Here is an 18,778-nt window from a genome sequence, read left to right on the forward strand (position 1 = left end):
ATGTCAGGTGAGGCGGCAAAACCCCGCAGGCCTGGGGTCCACTTTCCACCACGAACGGGAGAAACCCAGTCTCTCCCAGAAGGACCACAAGAACCCTCCCTCCTGCCCCCAAATGACCGGCCGCCTTGGGGACAGACAGGCAGCACGGGCCCCCCACCTGCATGCGTTTCACCATCATCAGCTGCTCCACCAGCGGCTGCGTCTCGCCTGTCAGGTTCATGGTGCCCTCGAGCAGGACCAGCGCGTGGACCGTGGGGAAGCCCGTCTTGTTCGGCTGCTCGGAGTGCACAGACAGCATCGTGGGGATGCTGCGGGCACAGAAGCACAGGGGGTGGTGTCTGGTGAGCTAGGAAGAGCCGGAGGCCAGGTGACAGCAGGGGGGTCGGGGCCAGGTGCCACATGGTCCCGCCCCCACCCAGGGCCTCCCGCCCCTCCCGTCACCACGATCGCCCTGGCAGCCTGTACCTCCTGATGAGGGTGCCACACTGCTCAGCCTGGCTCCGGAGCTGGGGGTTGCTGAGATTGGCCAGGATCTCCCCAAGCTTCAAGAGAGAATGCTCGATGGCTGTCCAGGAGGCTGGTGGAGAAAAGGAAATGCAGAAACATGATGGGAACCAGAGGAGAGGAGGAGAGTGGCTCCAAGCTCCTCGATTTGGGGGAGGAGGCTTCCCCTGGAGGCGACATGGAGGCTGGGGCTGGGGGGACGCATGCACTGTTTTCAGAAGGCAGGTGCGTACCAACAGTGAAGCCTCTAGAAACTATTCCCGGAGGCCTGAAATTTCAGGGGGTGCGTGCAGCCAACCTGAGACTAGATGTGCCCTAACACAGGCAGTGGCAGAGAGAGGTGGGGGGGAGGAGGAGCAAAGGGGCAGGGGGAGCCCAGGGGCTGGAACAGGGGGGCGGCTGCAAACCACCGCAGGGGCGTGCCAGCCTTGCAAGCAGCCAACACGCTCCAAGCCGGCCAAGCTGGACTCCTGCACAGCCGTCGGTGTTCCCCCCCCACTCCCTCCCCGTCGGGGCCTTCGCTCCAGCCGCCCGCCCCCTGACCCGCCCCCTCACTCACCCTGCCCTCTCCAGCTCTCCCTGCCCTTCAAGCCGCTGTCGGAGCCCCTACTCCTTTAACAACTGACCCGACTGGTCCACCCCACTGACCTCTCCCCCTACATGCCTAAACTCGTGGTCTATACTGCATGGTTTAGTGTTGAATTCTAAGTCACTCATCCTAGCTCCCATTCCAGAGGCTCAAATGACAGATAATGGCTCCAACTAGCCCACTAACCTCCATGTAGCATAGGGGGGAAAACCAAAAAGATAAGACTGGAGATCCATTAAGATTAAGTTAAATATTCATTCATTTTTCGGCCAACAAGCACTTGTCAAGTGCTCAAGATACATGAGAAACTGTCAACATGGCCCATTTTTACATGGTGGTCACCTTTCTGCACTTTCCACAGGTAATAAGACATATTTGAGAAGTAATAAATCTACCAACCCTATGACAAGTTCTTCAACCAGGTCCTGAAGACCTGGATGTAACCCACCCTAATCCTCTCATTACTGGAGAACAAGGGCCCCGTGGGTGGCCCCGAGCCACAGCAAGACTGCGGCCCTCAAGCCCCAGATCCAGAATATTGGAGTCTCCCCTCCTGTCCGGTGATCTGTCTGGTCTCATGCTCTGGAGGTTCCAGTATTTAACATGTGCACTTGAGTCGAGAGGTACACGGCGCAGCAGGCCTGACAGCAGGCAGGCGCCGTGTTGAAAGGACGTTTTAGGCAATGCTCAAACACAAGAGCTGTTTGTTTTTCAGATGATCAGTAACATGGAGACAAACACAAGGATGGATCATGTGCTCGCGCTGTCCCCTAATTCTCTCCGCGTACACTGCATGCTAGTCCTGCTCCCCACTGGCACGTATACTGGTTGAAGGCAGGGACCCTGCCACATGCTCCTCCGGGAGCCCCCCCGCCCCCCGCCCCCAGCACCTGGCACAGTGCTGGGCATACAATAATGCTCAGTAAATACCTGTTGGTTGATTGGCTCGGGTGCCACCCTGCCCAAGTCCCTGGGATGTATGCAATGCTTATGGGGAGAAAAAAAAGGAAGTGGGATGATTTCAGATCCTCTAGGAAAGAAGTGGGGTGCCATCCTGCCTCTCCCCTCTCGATTAAAGGACCAGATTCGGGAGCAGTGGCAGGTGGGGCTCAGGGGAATGCGGGGACATACAGGCCTCCTCTAGTTTGGCGATGTGGAGCAGGGCCCGGTTCTTGGTGCTGCTGAGGGTCTTCTCCAGGCGCTGCAGGCACATGGCAAGCTGCTTCTCTCCAGCGGCTAGAGTGCCAGCCTCCAGACCCTCCTGGAGCCGCTCCGCAGAGGCTGCAGTGCAGCGCAGCAGCCAGTGGAGGGCGCTGAGAAGGGCCCGGCACAGCCCGATGCACTCCTCCGCTTTGCCGTGACAGCTGCGGGGAAGGAGGCAAAATCTGTTTCTGCTCCAAAGGCTGAAATCTGACCTACACCAATGTTCCCCAGAGTGCCCGGCACTCCCCTTCCAGGGAAGAGAGTTAGGAAGCTAGCCAAGGCCTGGGGAAGACAGCCCTGTCGGCTTCCACCGAACGAGATTTCAAGTGAGTTACTCCAAATCATGAAGGGGCATTTTTGTCCTAAGGAATACACAGAAAAGGATGGGGATGGGTGGGTGTGGGTGAGCAGGGGGGACGAAGTGCGGGAAGCCACAGGACTGAGCTCAGGCTGTATTCTCGGGAGCGCTCCTTTACACTGAGCTAATGCTCGAGGCTATGAGCCCCTGACCCCTGCCATTACCTCAGTCGGTCACAAAACATGTCCATGATGTCCAGCAAGGCCTGGACACACAGGTCCCGGGAAAAGTCATCGAACTGCGGGAAGAACGGCGGTGATGCTCCAGAATGTCCCAGTCAGGCCCTGGTCTCACACAGGAGGCAGACGGGACGCTCAGGGTTCCTGCTCATCTTTCCTCCCACCTCGGGTTTCAGACCGGGCATCCTTTCAACGCTGGAAATCGGCTCCCGACTGCCAGCCCCCGCTTCCCAGGGCGCCCCTCCCTCCAGCAGAAAGCAGCAGTGCCAGCCTGAGCGGTCACACGATCGATCGGAGCAGTCAAGGAGGTGGGGCCCCTTCTGTCACTACCATCTCTCTGTCCCCCTGCCCCCCACCTAGCTTGTGAGTGGCTGCGGTCATACCTTACTGATAGCTGTGAGGACAGAGGAGTAGGACACCATCTGCAGGGAAAGAAAAAAGATAAAAGTTCAGAGGACTGGTGACCCACAGTTGAGAGGAACAAACGCTGGTACTTAAAGCCACTCGCTGCAGCTCCCCTAAAGCCTCCGCCCCCCAGGGGGCCTTCCCCGCCCCACTCAGGGAGAGGCAGGCACACTGGGCACGGTCCCCGTTCCTCCTCCTGTCGGACTCGCCACAAGTGATGTCACAGCATAAATCCACTGAGCAGATCTGAGGGTGTTCCAGGCCCCGGGTTTCACCGTCCATTATGTACAAGGTCGACAGACTGCCAGTGGGCAGGACACTGGTCAGGAGCTGGGTTGCGCTCCTGCACCCCACACCTCCGTGACTTCTCTGGGACTGGGTCTGGAGACTCGCGCACAGCTCCTGCAGGGACTAGGGAGTGACTGCACCTTGAAACAGGCAGTGATTTTCATTATGCACACTTTCACTCGTCTTCCTAGGAGTTACTCTCCAGGACACCTTCTCCGATCAACCGCAGCCCCCCACCCAGAGCTGAAACCCCTCCTCCATGCTCCAAGCAATCGCCTGCGTCCATCACGGCAGAGCTGGTACCTGCTGAGCCCACCAAACGAGGCGCTCCTCAAGGACGACGATACTTGTGCTCAGTGACCCATGAACTTGGCGATAACGCTTGTGCAACAAGTAAGTACAAAAACACACCCTTAGATCGGCACTTCCCAAAGTATCTTCCAAAGCTGCACTGTGCATCAGACATGCCACTAGTCACACGGTGGCTTTTTAAAGTTAAACAAAACTGAAAATTCAGTTCCTTCACCAGACTAGCCACATTTCAAGTGCTCAGTGGCCGCATGCGGCTAAAGGCTACTACTGTATGAGGCAGCAGAGATACAGAACATTCCTATCACTGTAGAAAGTTCTACCGGGCGATGCTGTTCCAAAGGGTCCAGAGGGCGCTCAGAAATTCCACACACACACACACAGCTTCCGTGTGATGTGCATTGGAAAAACCCTGGATTAAACATATATAAAGAGCTTTCTTTAAAATAAGGGTTCTTTCAGTCAAGGGCTTGCTTTACTGCAGGACTTCTCTGAACCACACAATATTCTTGTATAAAACGAGAATTTCTCAGATGACTGGGGATGAAGCAAGAAATGCTTTACAAACTCATCTGACCAAGGACTCTCATTTAACTCGTATTTCCAAAATACATTTTGGGAAATTCCACCTGAAAAGTGAGCTTCCTAAGAATAGAAATAGTGATAAATTTCTGTTTCTCTAGAACCTAGCCTGGGGCCCAGCAGATGGTGTGTCCTCTGTAAATTTTTATTGCTTTGGACTGATGAATTCTAGTAACATTGTGGAAAAAAAAATTTACCTTAAAACAAATTTCTATTAGTAAAACCTATTTATCACCACAAAATTAGAAATATATAGTTCAAAAGAAATAATTTGTCTTGAATAAAATTAAGCTTTACAGGAAATCTTTCAAGCTGTCACATTTTTAAAAATTGTTTAATTATAGCATGCTGGTAAAATGTGAGTAACGCCATAGAAAACAGGCACGGCCCTGACTGATGTGACTCAGTGGATTGGATGTCATCCTGCAAACGGAAAGGTCGCCAGATCGATTCCCAGTCAGGGGACACGCCAGGGGACACGCCAGATCGATTCCGGGCCAGGTCCCCAGTTGGGGGCATGCGAGAGGCAACTGATCCATGTTTCTCTCGCACACCAATGTTTCTCTCCCTCTCTTTCTCCCTCCCTTCCCATCTCTCTAAAAATGAATAAATAAAATCTTAAAAAACAACAACAACAAAAAAACAGTCAAAATCATATACTCAAAACCAGTGACAAAATACACCCAATAAGAAAGCAGAATACAATGACAGAAGCTGTCGAGAGAATTAATTACCTGCCTTGTGGGTTGTCTTCACTAGAAAAATAAAAATTTCCAAAGATTTAAGAAGAAAGCTAAGTCCGCCTCAATGACCTCAGCATAGTGAATTTCACGCACGTGGCAATACCTTCCCTGTCTCATCTCCCCCCCACGTGACCAGACTGCGGTCTGTTCAGACATGTTCAATATTCTCAGATAAACAGGTGCGGGACACACAGAAGACGCAGACGCACAATCAGCGGTCAGTGCCACCCTCGGCAGGACGACTGCGAAGCCAGCACTGGTGTCTCTCGGCGATCAGAGAGTTGGGAGCCTGCCTGGGCAAGATGACCACAGCGTTCCAGGCGAGTGTTTGTTTATTTATAACTGATGTCCCCATAGCGAGGGCTTGGCAGAGAACTGAACCTTTCTGGATACCGACCTGAAGGGGGAGCTGGGTGTTCCCACTACAGACGGACCCCAAACTGCCGGAAGAGAAAACCCCAATTCTGTATGTTCTGAAGCATGTCATTAGGTATACTAGGTTTATACGGTCTCTGAAGTCAAAATTCTGTCCAGTAAATCTTTGCTAACAGTATCAATAAAGCACTTCTACTCTAGAGACCTAAAAATACTTTCCACATGGTGAACAGTCTTTCACAGCAGGGTCTGACCTATTCCAATCTTAATACATCCATCAACGCGGGAGCTGGAACCACCACCAGCCCGAGGCTGGGACCGTCTGCGCGGCCCTCCGCGCACCTGGCGAGCCCAGACTGGCCCCGCGGCTGCTCTCCAACCCCCTCCGCTCTCCGCATTCAACACTCCGGCTGCTCTTAAGTGCCCTCTCCATACACAGCCCTGCACCGAAGAGCCTCTTGACTCTGAAGGAAAAACAAATTACTAATTTTGCATAGCACTTCGTAAGTCATGAAGGTCTTTCATGTTTGTTTATTTCTCACTGTTACTTCAGCCTTTCTCCTTCTTGCTTCTCCCATCAGTGTTTATACATCTCGAGATTCTTCTATTTTTAAAGGAACCTCCCGCAGACCCCACAGTTCCAACCAGCCATCACGCTCCCTCCTGCTCTCCACAGGCGTAAGTTCTCTACATTCATTGTGTCTACCTCCCACCTCCCGTTGGCAGCTCTACCCACTCCAATCACTTGTCCTTCCGCTGCAGGAATCCTCTCATTAAGCTCATCAGCAAACTCTTGTTGAACCCCGCGGACAGTTCTCAGTTCTGATCTCACTGGCTTCCCAGCAGTATCTAACACTGGGAAACACCCCCTCGCTCTTCAGTCCTCTCCTTCCTCCAGGTGCTTTTCTTTTAAAAACAAAACAAAACAAAAAAAGAGATTTATTTCTTTTTAGAGAGAGGGGGAATGGAGGGAGAAAGAGAGGCAGAGAAGCATCAATGTGTGGTTGTCTCTTGAGCAACCCCCCCACCCCCACACTGGGGACAACACAGGCACATGCCCTGACTGGGAATGGAACCCATGACCCTTTGGTTCGCAGGCCAGCACTCAATCCACTGAGCCACACCAGCCAGGGCCGGTGCTTTTCTTGGTACCACCCTCTCCTGCTTTGCTTTTCTTCTATCCTCGCTGACTCCTTTTCAGACTCCTATAAGGCACTCTTTCCTTGTGTATGTTCCTTAAATGTGATTGGTTCCTCAGGAATTCGGCTTGGGTCACTCCCTTCCTTGCTTACTCTCCACGCTCTCTGGGCACTCTCGCCAGGGCCCATAGTTTCCATTTCCATCTGTAGATGAACACTCCTAAATCAACAGCTCTAGTCCACGCCTCTGCTTACGAGTTCCAGACACGTATGTTCAACTGCCTACTGAGTATCCTCTTTGAGCCCACAGAGACACCTTAAATGCAACGAGGCCAAATCAAACATGCCATCTCCACCCCTCACCTGCGTGCCAGCCACAACAGCAGCCCTGCTCTACTCCCACTGTCTTCCTACGATCCCGTCGCTCCCCAGTGCTCCAACCAGAAACTGAAGACTTCCTCCCTCTCGCATGCTTCTCATCCAGTTCATCACTGGTCCTCTCAATGCCACCTCCTCAATTGTTCTTGAATTCGTCATTTTTTTTTCTGCTGCCACTTCCCAACTGTATGCTGATGTCATCTTTTACCTGAATCACTGCAAGAGCCTAAATCAGGGGTTGGAAAGCTATGGCCTGCAAGTCAGATCTGGCTTCTCACCTTTTTACTACAAATAAAGTTTTATCAGAACACAGGCATGTCCACTTATTTACACATTATCTATATCTGCTTTCAAGCTACAATGACAGAATAGTGGTGACAGGTCCACACGGCCTGCAAGACAAAAAGTATTTACTATCTGGTCCTTTACAGAAAAAATATGCCAGACTAAATGGTCTCCTTGCCTTCTGCCTTACCCGCCTCCAACTCATTCTTCAAACCACAACCAGAGTGATGTTTCTAAAGTTAACCCATAGCCCTGACGGATGTGGCTCAGTGGACTGGGCATCAACCTGCAAACCAAAGGGTCGCCAGTTTGATTCCTGGTCAGGGCACATGCCTGGGTTGCGGCCAGGTCCCTGGCTGGGGGTGTGTGAGAGGCAGTCAATCTATGTTTCTCTTTCACATGGATGTTTCTCTCCCTCTCCTTCCCCCTCACATCTCTCTAAAAATAAATAAATAAAATCTTTTTAAAAATAAATAAATAGCCCTGGCTGGAGTGGCTCAGTGGATTGAGTGCTGGCCTGCAAACCAAAAGGTCACTCATTTGATTCCCAGTCAGGGCACATGCCTGGGTTGTGGGCCAGGTCCCTGGCTGAGGGCACATGAGAGGCAACACACATTGATGGGTTCAAGAAGAATTCCCTCCCTCTCTTTCTTCCTCCCTTCCCCTCTGCCTAAAAATAAATAAATAAAACCTTTAAAATAAATAAATAAATGAAATAAAGTTAATCCACAAACTCCCCAAGTCCACATAGTCAAAGAAATTCCAATCAAAATGTAATAGGATTTTAAAAGGAACTCAAGAAGTTGATTCTAAAATTTGTATGGAAATGAAAATGCCTAAAAACAGTCAAGAAATTTTTGAAAAATAAAACTACAGGAAGATTTGCCTAGACAGACAGCAAACATACTATAAAGGTATAGTAATTGAAAAAGTAAAACACTAATGCAAGAAAAGACAAAGATATCAATGAGATATATTAGAATGCCAAGGCCCTAGTTGGTGTGGCTCAGTGGATTGAGTGCCAGCCTACAAACTGAAAGGTTGCCAGTTTGATTCCTGCATTGCAGGCCAGGTCCCCAGCTGAAGACATGCAAGAGGCAACCTATTGATGTATCTCTCCCACATCGATGTTTCTTTCTCTCTCTTTCTCTCTCCCTTCCCCTCTCTCTAAAAATAAATAAATAAAATCTTTTAAAAAAGAAAAGAAAAAGATCAAAGCTATGAACATTAAAATGGCAATAAATTCACAACTATCGACAACTGAATATAAAAAAAAAACTAAGCAAACAAGCAGAACAGAAACAGAATCATAGAAAAGGAGATCATTTGGAGGGTTATGGGGGTGGGGGAGAACTGGGGAAAAGGTGCAGGGATTAAATACAAATTGGTAGGGACAAAATGACAGGGGGATGTTAAAAACACTATAGGAAATGGAGAAGCCAAAGAACTTACATGCATGACACATGGACATGAACTAAGGTGGAGGATTGCTGGAGGGAATGGGGGTTACCAGGTGGAGGGGGGCAAGGGAGAAAAATTGGGACAACTATAATAGCATAATCAATAAAAATATATTTTAAAAACAGAAAAAAACAAAAAAAATAATAACTAAAAGTAAAGTCCTGGTAGAAATTAGAGAATATATTTTGATCCTTGAAGCAGGCAACTACTTAAGTAAGAAAAAAGCCACACAGGAAAAGAAGTGGTTAAATCTTGCAACAAAAACATTAAAAACTTCTGCAGGCCAAGAAAATAAAAATCACAAAGTTAAAAAAAAGTGATAGAAAATGTAAAATATCTATAACAGAGAATGATTACAAAATAGGTTATATTAAAAGACACTTAAAAATCAGCAAGAATTCTTCTTGAAGTGATGAAAATGTTCCAAACTGATTCTGGTGATGGTTGTACAACTCTGAATATTCTAAAAGCTAGTGAGTTGCATACCTTAAATGGGTAAACGGTGTATATAGTACATGATTTATATCTGAAAGCTGTTACCAAAAAAAAAAAAAAGGAAAAAAAGAAAAAGAAACAAACAATAGAAAACTGGGCAAGCCCTGCCTGGCGTAGCTCAGTGGATTGAGCGCAGGCTGCAAACCAAAGTGTTGCAGGTTCGATTCCCAGTCAGGGTACATGCCTGGGTTGCAGGCCATGACCCCCAGCAACCGCACATTGATGTTTCTCTCTCTTTCTCCCTCCATTCCTTCTCTAAAAATAAATAAATAAATAATCTTAAAAAAAAAGATTTAAAGAAAAAAAAAGAAAAATGGGCAAATGGTATACATAAGTAATTCACAGAAGATATGCATATAAAAATATGCTCAACATCACAGTCATGGAACTACATAATATAGCATGATGTTATTTTTTGCTTCTCTGGAAAAAAAAAATAAGATTCTATCCAGCATTGGCAAAGGTGCATAGAAATACTGTCAAACACTATGGAGGGAAGTGTAAATTAAGACGACCCTTTTTGGAGAGCAATGTGCAGGATCTACAATTCAACTGGTGGGCAACTCTCCCAGCCAGCAATTCCATTTCTACGTATCTAAACGAGGGAAACATTCCCAGATATGCAGAGAAGTATAAGGATGTTCAGTGAAATGTTGATTACAGCAATAAAAAATCTGAAACACAACCATATTACAGTACATATGGAACATTAAGCAGCAATTAAGAAGAGTAAGGTAGATAAATATGTGCTAATATGGAAAGCAGACATGATGCTAAGAGGAAGTACAAGAGCTATGCACCAACTGAGGGATACCACTCAGCAATTTAACAGAAGAATGAACTGCTGATATACACAACAACACAGATAAAGCTTAAAAACATTTATATTAAATTAAAGAGCATCTACAGCCCTGGCTAGGGTAGCTCAGTAAATTGAATGCTGGCTTGCGAACCAAAAGGTCACCAGTTCAGTTCCCAATCAGGGCACATGCCTGGGTTGCAGGCCAGGTCCCTGTTTGGGAGCATGTGAAGGGCAACAGATTGATGTTCCTCTCACACATGCATGTTTCTCTCCTTCTTTCTCCTTCCTTTCCTCTATCTCTAAAAATAAATAAGATCTTTTAAAAAAGTAAATAGAAGGTCCTGAGATGACAACTGCTGCCCTAACCGTACCAAATTATTTTCAGCTCCTAAACAGCATCGTGTGATTGTCGTTTCCCAGCCTCTGCACATGCTTTTCCCTCTACTCTGCACACTCTCATTAGTCTGCCTGGCTAACTCCTATTCAACATTCATGTCTTGGTTTAAACATCACACCTCCCGCCCTGATTGTTCAGCATGGATCAGGTGCCCCTCTCACAGAGTCCCACAGCACTCTGTCCTAGCAGTTATCATAAGCCTACCCCGTGACTGACTGCTTATTTATTCTCTATCACCCACTAAATATTTTGGGACCAGATCTTGTACACAGCCATATCCCCAGGGCCTACAGCACATACAAACATTCATAAGTATTTATTGTAGAATAAACGAATCTAATATTCATTACAACCCATGAAGTATTATTTTTTCCCAGGGGAGAGTACGAATGCAGCCCCCCACTTTCACCAATTACGCAATCAGGTTTCCCACATGTGGGGAAACCACAGGGGTCAGCACATCCGGAGTGCAATGGGTAAGCCTCGCCCTGGGAAAAGCACCTTCTTGATCATGGTACCTCCCCAGCCAGGTATGTATGAACGGTTATTCCTTTCACGTGAAAGCTGAGGCTCAGAAAAGTGAGGTGTCCCAACAAATTCACCCAGACAGTATGTGCTGACAGCTGTACTCCAAATCATTCACCTGCAAACGCTCACTCTCTGGAATAGACAGGGCGGTTTACCTGGGAACTAATGGCATACTTCAGGTAGGACAGGATGAGAGGGTTGGGGGAAGGTCCAATCATGGCCTGCTCCAGCAGTGCTTCTGCAGGGGGAACAACAAAGTAAGACTGTGTCGTTACAGCTTTCCTGGGTTTAGCTCTCTCCTCCTTCCTTCCTACTTCACTTGAGACCTGCTAGGTTGAGAATGTCCCAGGTGGCTCCTTTCGGAAAGAATCGCTTCATGTTGACTGCCCACTGGTAGTCACTCCACCGCTCCTTCCAGGCTTGCAAAAGGGCTTGCTTCAGGTTCACCACCTTCATGATTTCACGCTGAGGAGGCAGGGCCGGTGGGAGTCAGCTGTGAGGTGGGGAAAATTGAAGATGAGAAGGGGATGAAGAGATGCTGAGAAATACAGGGGAGGGCAGAGTTAAATGGAATGGAGAAGATACAGGAAGACTTAAGGGAGACATTGGAACTAAAAAGGAGCCCTGGATGCTGTGGTTCAGTGGATTAAGTGCAGGGCTTCGAACCAAGGGTCGTGGGTTCAATTTCCAGCTAGGGCACCTGCCTAGGTTGCTGACCAGGTTCCCAGTGAATGGCACTCAAGAGGTAGCCACACACTGATGTTTGTCTCCCTCTCTTTCTCCCTCCCTTCCTCTCTTAAAAAAAAAAAAAAGGAAAAGGAAAAACGGGGGAGGGGGCTGGTGAGGATCCGGTCAGGATCTTCCCTCCTGAACCACCCTTTCTTAAACTGGAGCACTGAAAAGGGTGCCAAAACGCGAGTTAAAGAGGACAGCAAAGGGTTAAGTCAGTTCTGGTTGCCTAGTTACTCCCTTAGCTCTGGCTCCGTCCCTCAGGCACTACCACCCCAAATCTAGATCCCCCCCATTTCCTCCACCTTCCCCAACCCTGTAACTATAATTCCCTATTTCATTCACCACCTACTCAAATTAAACTTACCGGACAATTCAGTTCTAGGTCCTAGGGATCGCCATTTTGGCACCTATCAAAGAGCTACTTTCCTATTGGCTGGGAGTAACGTACACGAACCAATGCCGCAAGAGGCAGGTCGCGCCACGATGTTTTCTGGGAAATGTAGTTTCTAGAACTGAGCTAGCGAGGAAGATGAGTAGAGAGCCCACATTGTTTCTCTCCTTCCGGAAGGACTTTGTAGGAGCTAAGGTGTCCAGGGACTCTGCGGGGTGAGCGGGGAGGCCTCTCGTACGTCCGCTCGCGGTCCGGCGTCGCCCAATGACGTCACTGCCGCCCGCATTTAAATCCTATTCCCACACTCCTTCATTACCCGCTAGTTAGTCGGCACTGCAAGGGGGTGGCGTTCGTTTAGCAATGCGTGTCCTCTTTCCTAGCTAGCCCTTTTCTTTTTTTAAAAAAGTACTTTTTTAAACCTCTGGGTCTACCAGAGCTCTTCTCATTTCCACACCTGAGGCGATAGTGAGGCTTCGTCAGTTTTACACACATCACCACTTCACCCCCAAACCCGGCAGTCCTCCCAAAATCTGACCTTGCAGACTATTTGAATACTGGGAGAAGCAGGAGGAAAGTAAGGAGGAAACGGAAGTTAAGGTTATCAACAAAGTTTTTTAAAGATTTTATTTATTTAATTTTAGAGAGGGAAGGGAGGGAGGAAGAGAGAGAGAGAGAAACATCAATGTACAGTTGCTGGGGGCGGTGGCCTGCAACCCAGGCATGTGCCCTGACTGGGAATCAAACCTGCGATACTTTGGTTCGCAGCCCGAGCTCAATCAAAAATTTTTTAAAAAGTCTGAGAAACTGTTGTAGCCAAGAGGGCCTTAGGAGACATGATTAGTAAAGGTAACTCTGTATCTTGGATGTGATCCTCTACCAGAAGAAGCACTTAGGTGGGAGCTAAGAAGTCTGACTAAGGATTGGACATTAATAAATAACAATGTGTCGATACTGGTTCCATTGTAACAATTGTAATTGTAACAAATGTACTATACTAATGTAAGATGTTAACAAAAGGGAAAATTGGGTTTGGAGTAGTAGGGACCCTCTACTACCTTCAAATTTTTCCCCTGCATTTCTAAAACTATTCTTTAAACAAAAAAGTTTATTAAAAACAATGATGTCTTGCTTATCCTCTGGAACCATATGGTAGATAATTACGTCCATGGCTTCAGCCACTGGCCCTTCTTTCCCCCTCAGCAAGAAGCCCAAAAGCAAATGCTAACCACTTCTGATCCAGTGTGTGAGCGTCCCTAGACACCGCTCTCATCCTTGCCCTGTCCTGTGTGGATGGGTTGCCCCTCACCTTTACAACCAGGGACAAGAGCAAAGATGGAGGCCCCGGCTAGCACCCCGCTGCCACCCCTGTTTTCAGTTCCCCATCCCATACCCGGAGCCGCTTGATACCCTAGTACAAGCTCCAAATTCCCCAACAACCATTCTTGGGCCACCCTTTCAGTGGCAAAATGAGTCCTCGGGGAAGTGAATCTGGGAGAGCAGCCCATTCAGGCTTGGGAAGCAAACTTGTGGCCCTTGGGACAAGACATAACAGGACCCTGGGTATCTGGAACGCAGTTAAACAGAGAGACAAGGACTCCTGTTCTGCAGGGAAGAGTGCGGCTGGAAGGAGGCCAGATCGCATCCCTCTAAGGGCATGACTGCTTACCGCGGAGATTCCCCCTCCCAATACACCCATCCATCCACAGCCCCCCCCATTCTGCTCCCTTTTGTGCCTGCCCGAGTGGTACCGTTGGGGAACGGTGTTTACACAAAACAGCTGCCAAATATGTGTAGCCAAAGCTTCCAAAGCAGGAAGGAGAGAGAACCCAGACTCCTCACACTTAACCTCCAGCCTCCCCCAAGCCACACACATACTCGCTTGAGATGGCCGCAAACCCCATTTCTCTGCAGTCTCTCACGTACCTGGCACCCCTTCCTCTCCCAGGGCCCTCACTCAGCCTCCGCCTCCCCCTCCCCTCTCATTCCTTTCCTGTTCCTGCAGCCAAGGGCCCCCACCTTGAGCCATTTCTGGATCCTGCTGTTCCCTTTCCATCCCTCATAGCCTAAACGGCCCCTCTGGGAGAGATGCTGTCAACTTTGTGACTGCTCCTGCCTGAGTTAGTGAGTGCTGGGTCCGGTCCACATGGACGTGGGGGATATTTGGGCCTTGAAGATAGTAATAGTCTAAGCTCCAATCACCTCCCTCTGGCAGGACGCCTGGCAGATCTTGGGGGGTGGGGAGTGTGAGTGCTCCTTCCCACTTCACAGTAGCAAAGTGGCTTTTGTAGTCAGGCCATCTGCCTTCCCTGTCCCCCCCCCTCACCAGCAGCCCTTTCTCTAGGCTTGTTTCCCCAAGGACTAGACCCCTTTAGTTCTGGGAAAGGGCTACCTTCAGCTTCTCCACTTCGTCGTGACGCCTAGTCTGTAAAGATCAGAGATAGCCATCCCATGTGTCACTTCTTCCCTCCACTTCACAGTAGCTTCCCAGGACCCACTAGCTCTTCAGCTGCACCCCCCACACACACACACACATGCACAAGGATGGGACTCCATGATAATTCTCCAACATGTCAGAGGAGAGACGCTGGCATCCCCTCTGGTTGTACAGGGGAAGCGCTCTCCTCACACAGCCCCCCTCAAACACCCCTCTCACTCCGCTTTCTTTTGCTCCCCGTCTCTCCTCCCTGATAGAGGCTGAGCTCCCACCTCTGCTCTCTCAGGCCGAAACCCCAGTGTCGTCACCTGGCTGGCCGGTTGGCCTGGGGAAGGGGTCTGGCTGGAGAGGGGAGGGGCAGGTGGAAGCCAGTCAGGCAGAGTGGCGTGGCCACACTGGAGCAGCAGCAGCAAAGGAGCTGGGCCGGAATGGGGGCTTGGGGTGGGGCAAGAAGCTGTGAGGAACAGGGTTTGGGGGAACCAAAGGGACAGAGACATTCCTTATCTGAGCTAGAAGGAAGTATTAGAAAATGGGATGAGAGCCTAGACCCAGACACGGTGAAATACTTGGTAAGCATGTAAGACACAGAGGGAAACTGAAGCATTCCTCTCCCCCAGTGGAATCTTTTCCTTTGGAAGCCGGCCTGGGGACCCCCACCGGGAAGCGTTCATTGGCAGCAGGTGGACAGGGAAGAAACAGAGTCCCTCCCATACACCCGTATGCAGCTGGCTCCAAACGGCTCCCCCGCCCCCACTCGCACCCACAGCAAAACCCATGTTTCCCATGCAGCTGGCAGGAGGGGATGGGGAGAGACCCACAAGGTGGGCCTACTGTGGGACAGCTCCTGGACCCCCCACAGTTCTCTGTTTCTGTCTTCCCACTGACCTCACGAGAGGTCCAGAAAAAGACCAACCAAAAAACAGTAAAGGGCAAGAATTTGAGCCATTCTCCAAACAGTTTCCTCTCCACACTCATGGCGCAGAGGAGAGAGGGGCTGTGATCCTGAGGCGGGATGGTGGCAGGGAACGAGGGCCAGCCTGCCATGCCTTTGCACCGCCCCCCCCCAACCATCCGGGGCCAGAAGAGCCGCTCTGTACCCTTGGCCTCCACACCAGCCTTTAACTGCAGGGGTAGGCTGCAGTGTGGGAAGAATGAACGCCCCTACCCCTCCTCCTCTTCTCCCTCCTGGCAAAGGCAAGATGAGGGCTCTCTGTATGCGAGTGAAACCAGAAGCCGGGAACTTTAGGGGATCCAACAATACCTGGCACGTATTAAGCGCTCAAAAAAAAATGTATCAAATGGATGAATAAAAAGCAGGAGAAATGCTGCAAGACAACCTGGAGAAGGTGTAAGCTGCTTTTTTCACTTCTCGCCTGAGCTCAGCCCAGGCAAGGCTCAGCCTAGCCTGAATCCCTTCCCCGGCTCCCTTGTTTGTGACCCATCACCAGGGCACCGGAGGGGACACAGGTGATTGACAGGGGGGCATTAGGTGCCCGCTTCACTTTTAGCTGTGCAATTGTTCACTCAGCTCCGGGTCTCTCGTCTCCACTGCTGGAGCTCCAACTCCCTTTCCTCTATTTTCACCATCTTTTCCTGATGGAAAGATCCCTAAGGGGGGCGGGGGGAGAAACACCTGGGTTTTAGGTTCTTTTAGCTGGTGGTCTTTCCAGAACTCCCTGAAAGTGGGGCTGCGTGTGTAGAGTCCGGAGGTCTCTGCTGGACATTCTCATCACTTGCTGCCATCACCCAGGAGGTCAAGATGAGGTGGGGAGGGGGCACGGCTGAGGCCCAGGCCACAGAGCTCTTCCCGGGGCAGACTGCTGGAGGGCCTATCCCCTGTTCCCCCGAATACCCTGGGGCTTCTAGCTGGGGTGGAGGGTGTCGTGTGGGGGTTTTGACTCCATGGCTTTCGGGGGAAGCTCTTCAGAAGGATATCTGGATCCCTGTTTTCTAGGGGTGGGACCCTCAAGAAATCTTGGGGTGCTTCCTAGCAACAGTCTGGGAGGGAGGGAAGCAAGAAGGAAAAGAGGGAGGGGCCTGGGCACAGCTGCTGCCATGGGAGCCCAGAGAACAGGCTGTTCTTGCTGCCTCCATGGCAACCAAAATCGAAGAGGGAGGGGGCTGTCAGGCATATACCCTTGGAGGGTCTCTATCCTTCATCACCGTGCCCCACCCTCCTGCTCGCCCCCAGACTCAGCCCTGAAGCAGAGGTGGGGGATGGGAAGAGACAGCTGGGTGGGGTTTCATGGCAGGTGGAGAACAGGAGCTAGGGATGAAATGACTCTGAGAAGAGCTAGAAGCTTCCAGAACTGGGAGTAGGCAGGGTAAGAGGGGTGGAAAGGGCAATGACACAACACAAGGGCAGGGGCTGTAAGCCCAGACCTGGGCTAGGTAGACCCTGGCACCTGGCAAGATGCCTGCTTTGGAGGCAGTGTGCCCTTCACTTCGACCTTGCCCAGGTCTGTCAGCAGCCCCGGACTGGGAGCCAAGGAAAGGAAGAGAGGCGAGGAGGAGGAGGAATGGCAAACTGTCGTCTTTGGGTTCAGGGTGCCTCACTCTGCCCCTGAGCAGGGGAACAAGGTGTGCGTCAGGAGGCACTTGACTTTCTACAGCTCTGGGTCTAGGATTTCAGAAAGTCTTCCCCACCCAATGTCTTCAAGGCCTTTCATCACAGAGAGATGTGCCAGGGAAGTCAGAATGGAGAGGGGACAAAACCGTAGCATTTCCATCCTCCCCTCTTGATCCTGCCACCCTGCCCTAACCCAGATGCCTGCCAGGCCTCTCCGCCGCCTCCTGGTTCCTCCCGACTGATGCACAGCGTAGACGAGCCCATCTCATAACCGTGCCTCATGCTCAGGGATTCTCTCCCAAGGCCTCAGGCGGCCCTGTGCCAAGAGACTATTTCCGTACAGGGTAGAGCATGCACCCTGAACAATGCACGCCGCAGACTGGCTCCTGAGAGTGCCAGCCAAACCTGATATCGCTGAGGAGGTGGCATCGATGTCACACAGCCACCCTCCGCGCCCGGCGCACCGAACCCTGCCCTGACTCCCGCCCCACAGGGCAGCTGTTGCATGTCCACCGTGAGCCCAGGCCCGGCCCACAGGTTCACGCACTGCATGCTGACTCCGCACTCTGCAGCCCCGACTCCCCGCTGCAGCCGCCGCCGCTGGCTGCACACCGCAGGCTCCCTTCACCCACTGCACACCCTCCCCACCACCTCCCCACGCTGCAGCCCCTGGGCTTCATCCCAGCTGCCCTCCTCATCCCCGTGGCCCCAGTGGGCCCCGAGAGAGGTGTCCTCCCCTCCCCCATGCATTGCAGACCCCAGAGCCCCCTGTAAGAGCCGTGGCTGCAGCAGAGCTGAGGATGCCGTGGCGGGGCTGAGACTGAGACGAGCCGGGACTGCCCAGCTCAGGCTGTCGGTCAGAACCCCACAGCGAGCAAGTGATTTCTTTCCAGGGTAAACTGGGAGATCAGCACAACAGCTCTCCTTGACACACACACACACACACACACACACACATACACACACACACCTCCGAGGGTTGACTGTGGAGATAGTGCCCCGCCCAGAAAGCCGTGGGAAGGCTGTGGTCCCCGCTGGTAAAACTGGGCTAATGACATCAGGGGAACCGGTGGGGCCAGAGGGGGTGCCGGGGTAATTAGGGCTCTGCCTGGTGCTGGGAGATCCCGAGATGAAAGGGGCTCTGGCGTCACCGGGGTGGATTTATGTCCACGAATGCAGGTGTGTGTGTGTGTGTGCATGGACGATGTGGCCAGGCGGTGCAGGCGTCCGCTGGTGGGGAAGGGGGTCCATTTTTGTGCCATCCGCCCTCGTCCTTAGGTTGGCCCTGGTACCATTTGGACCTCGGTAGGGGCAAGCACAGGAGGAAATACCACTTCTGTGAAGCTGAGCGTTGGGGGTACAGGGCCAGCCTTGCCCCCTCCCCAGCTCAGCAAGGGGGACCAGCTCGTTGAGGAAATGGCTGGTGACAGTGAATAGAAAGCCTATACTGGAAGAAGGAGACGTTTGAAAGGGGAGGCAGCGGACCTTAGTAATGAGAGGGGAAAGGAAATAATGGGAAATAAAACTCCAAAAGGATTAAAAAACATAAGGTGATCGCAGTTAAAATGACCTCAGAGGTCACCTGCCCAACCCTCGCCTTTTCAGGTCGGGGAACCTCTGCCCCCCGAGAGC

The 18,778-nt window shown here is 50.9% G+C and overlaps 1 protein-coding gene and 1 non-coding gene across 7 annotated transcripts in view; both read right to left on the reverse strand.

Annotated features, from left to right (window-relative positions):
- MED24 (mediator complex subunit 24) overlaps window positions 1-18,778 on the reverse strand; it is a 30,814-nt gene that overhangs the window by 10,899 nt on the left and 1,137 nt on the right. For 3 of the 6 annotated variants that reach the window (XM_036034417.1, XM_036034415.1, XM_028519295.2), the window contains exons 2-9: window positions 11,347-11,513; window positions 11,176-11,258; window positions 3,217-3,255; window positions 2,819-2,892; window positions 2,225-2,457; window positions 2,024-2,080; window positions 466-577; window positions 158-308 (exon numbers count right to left, since the gene is read on the reverse strand). In XM_036034417.1, coding sequence (XP_035890310.1) covers window positions 158-308; window positions 466-577; window positions 2,024-2,080; window positions 2,225-2,457; window positions 2,819-2,892; window positions 3,217-3,255; window positions 11,176-11,258; window positions 11,347-11,476 — 879 coding nt within the window. In that variant the 5' untranslated portion in view covers window positions 11,477-11,513. Of the gene's footprint in view, window positions 1-157; window positions 309-465; window positions 578-2,023; window positions 2,081-2,224; window positions 2,458-2,818; window positions 2,893-3,216; window positions 3,256-11,175; window positions 11,259-11,346; window positions 11,514-12,116; window positions 12,696-18,778 lie in introns of those variants that run through there. The other 3 variants (XM_036034416.1, XM_036034414.1, XM_028519296.2) reach the window with 3 other exon arrangements.
- LOC114504409 lies at window positions 10,867-11,030 on the reverse strand. The gene has a single exon (XR_003685182.1). It is a non-coding gene; the product is annotated as a U1 spliceosomal RNA (small nuclear RNA).

Source organism: Phyllostomus discolor, chromosome 8 (assembly GCF_004126475.2).
Source record: "Phyllostomus discolor isolate MPI-MPIP mPhyDis1 chromosome 8, mPhyDis1.pri.v3, whole genome shotgun sequence".
NCBI classification, from domain to species: Eukaryota; Metazoa; Chordata; class Mammalia; order Chiroptera; family Phyllostomidae; genus Phyllostomus; species Phyllostomus discolor.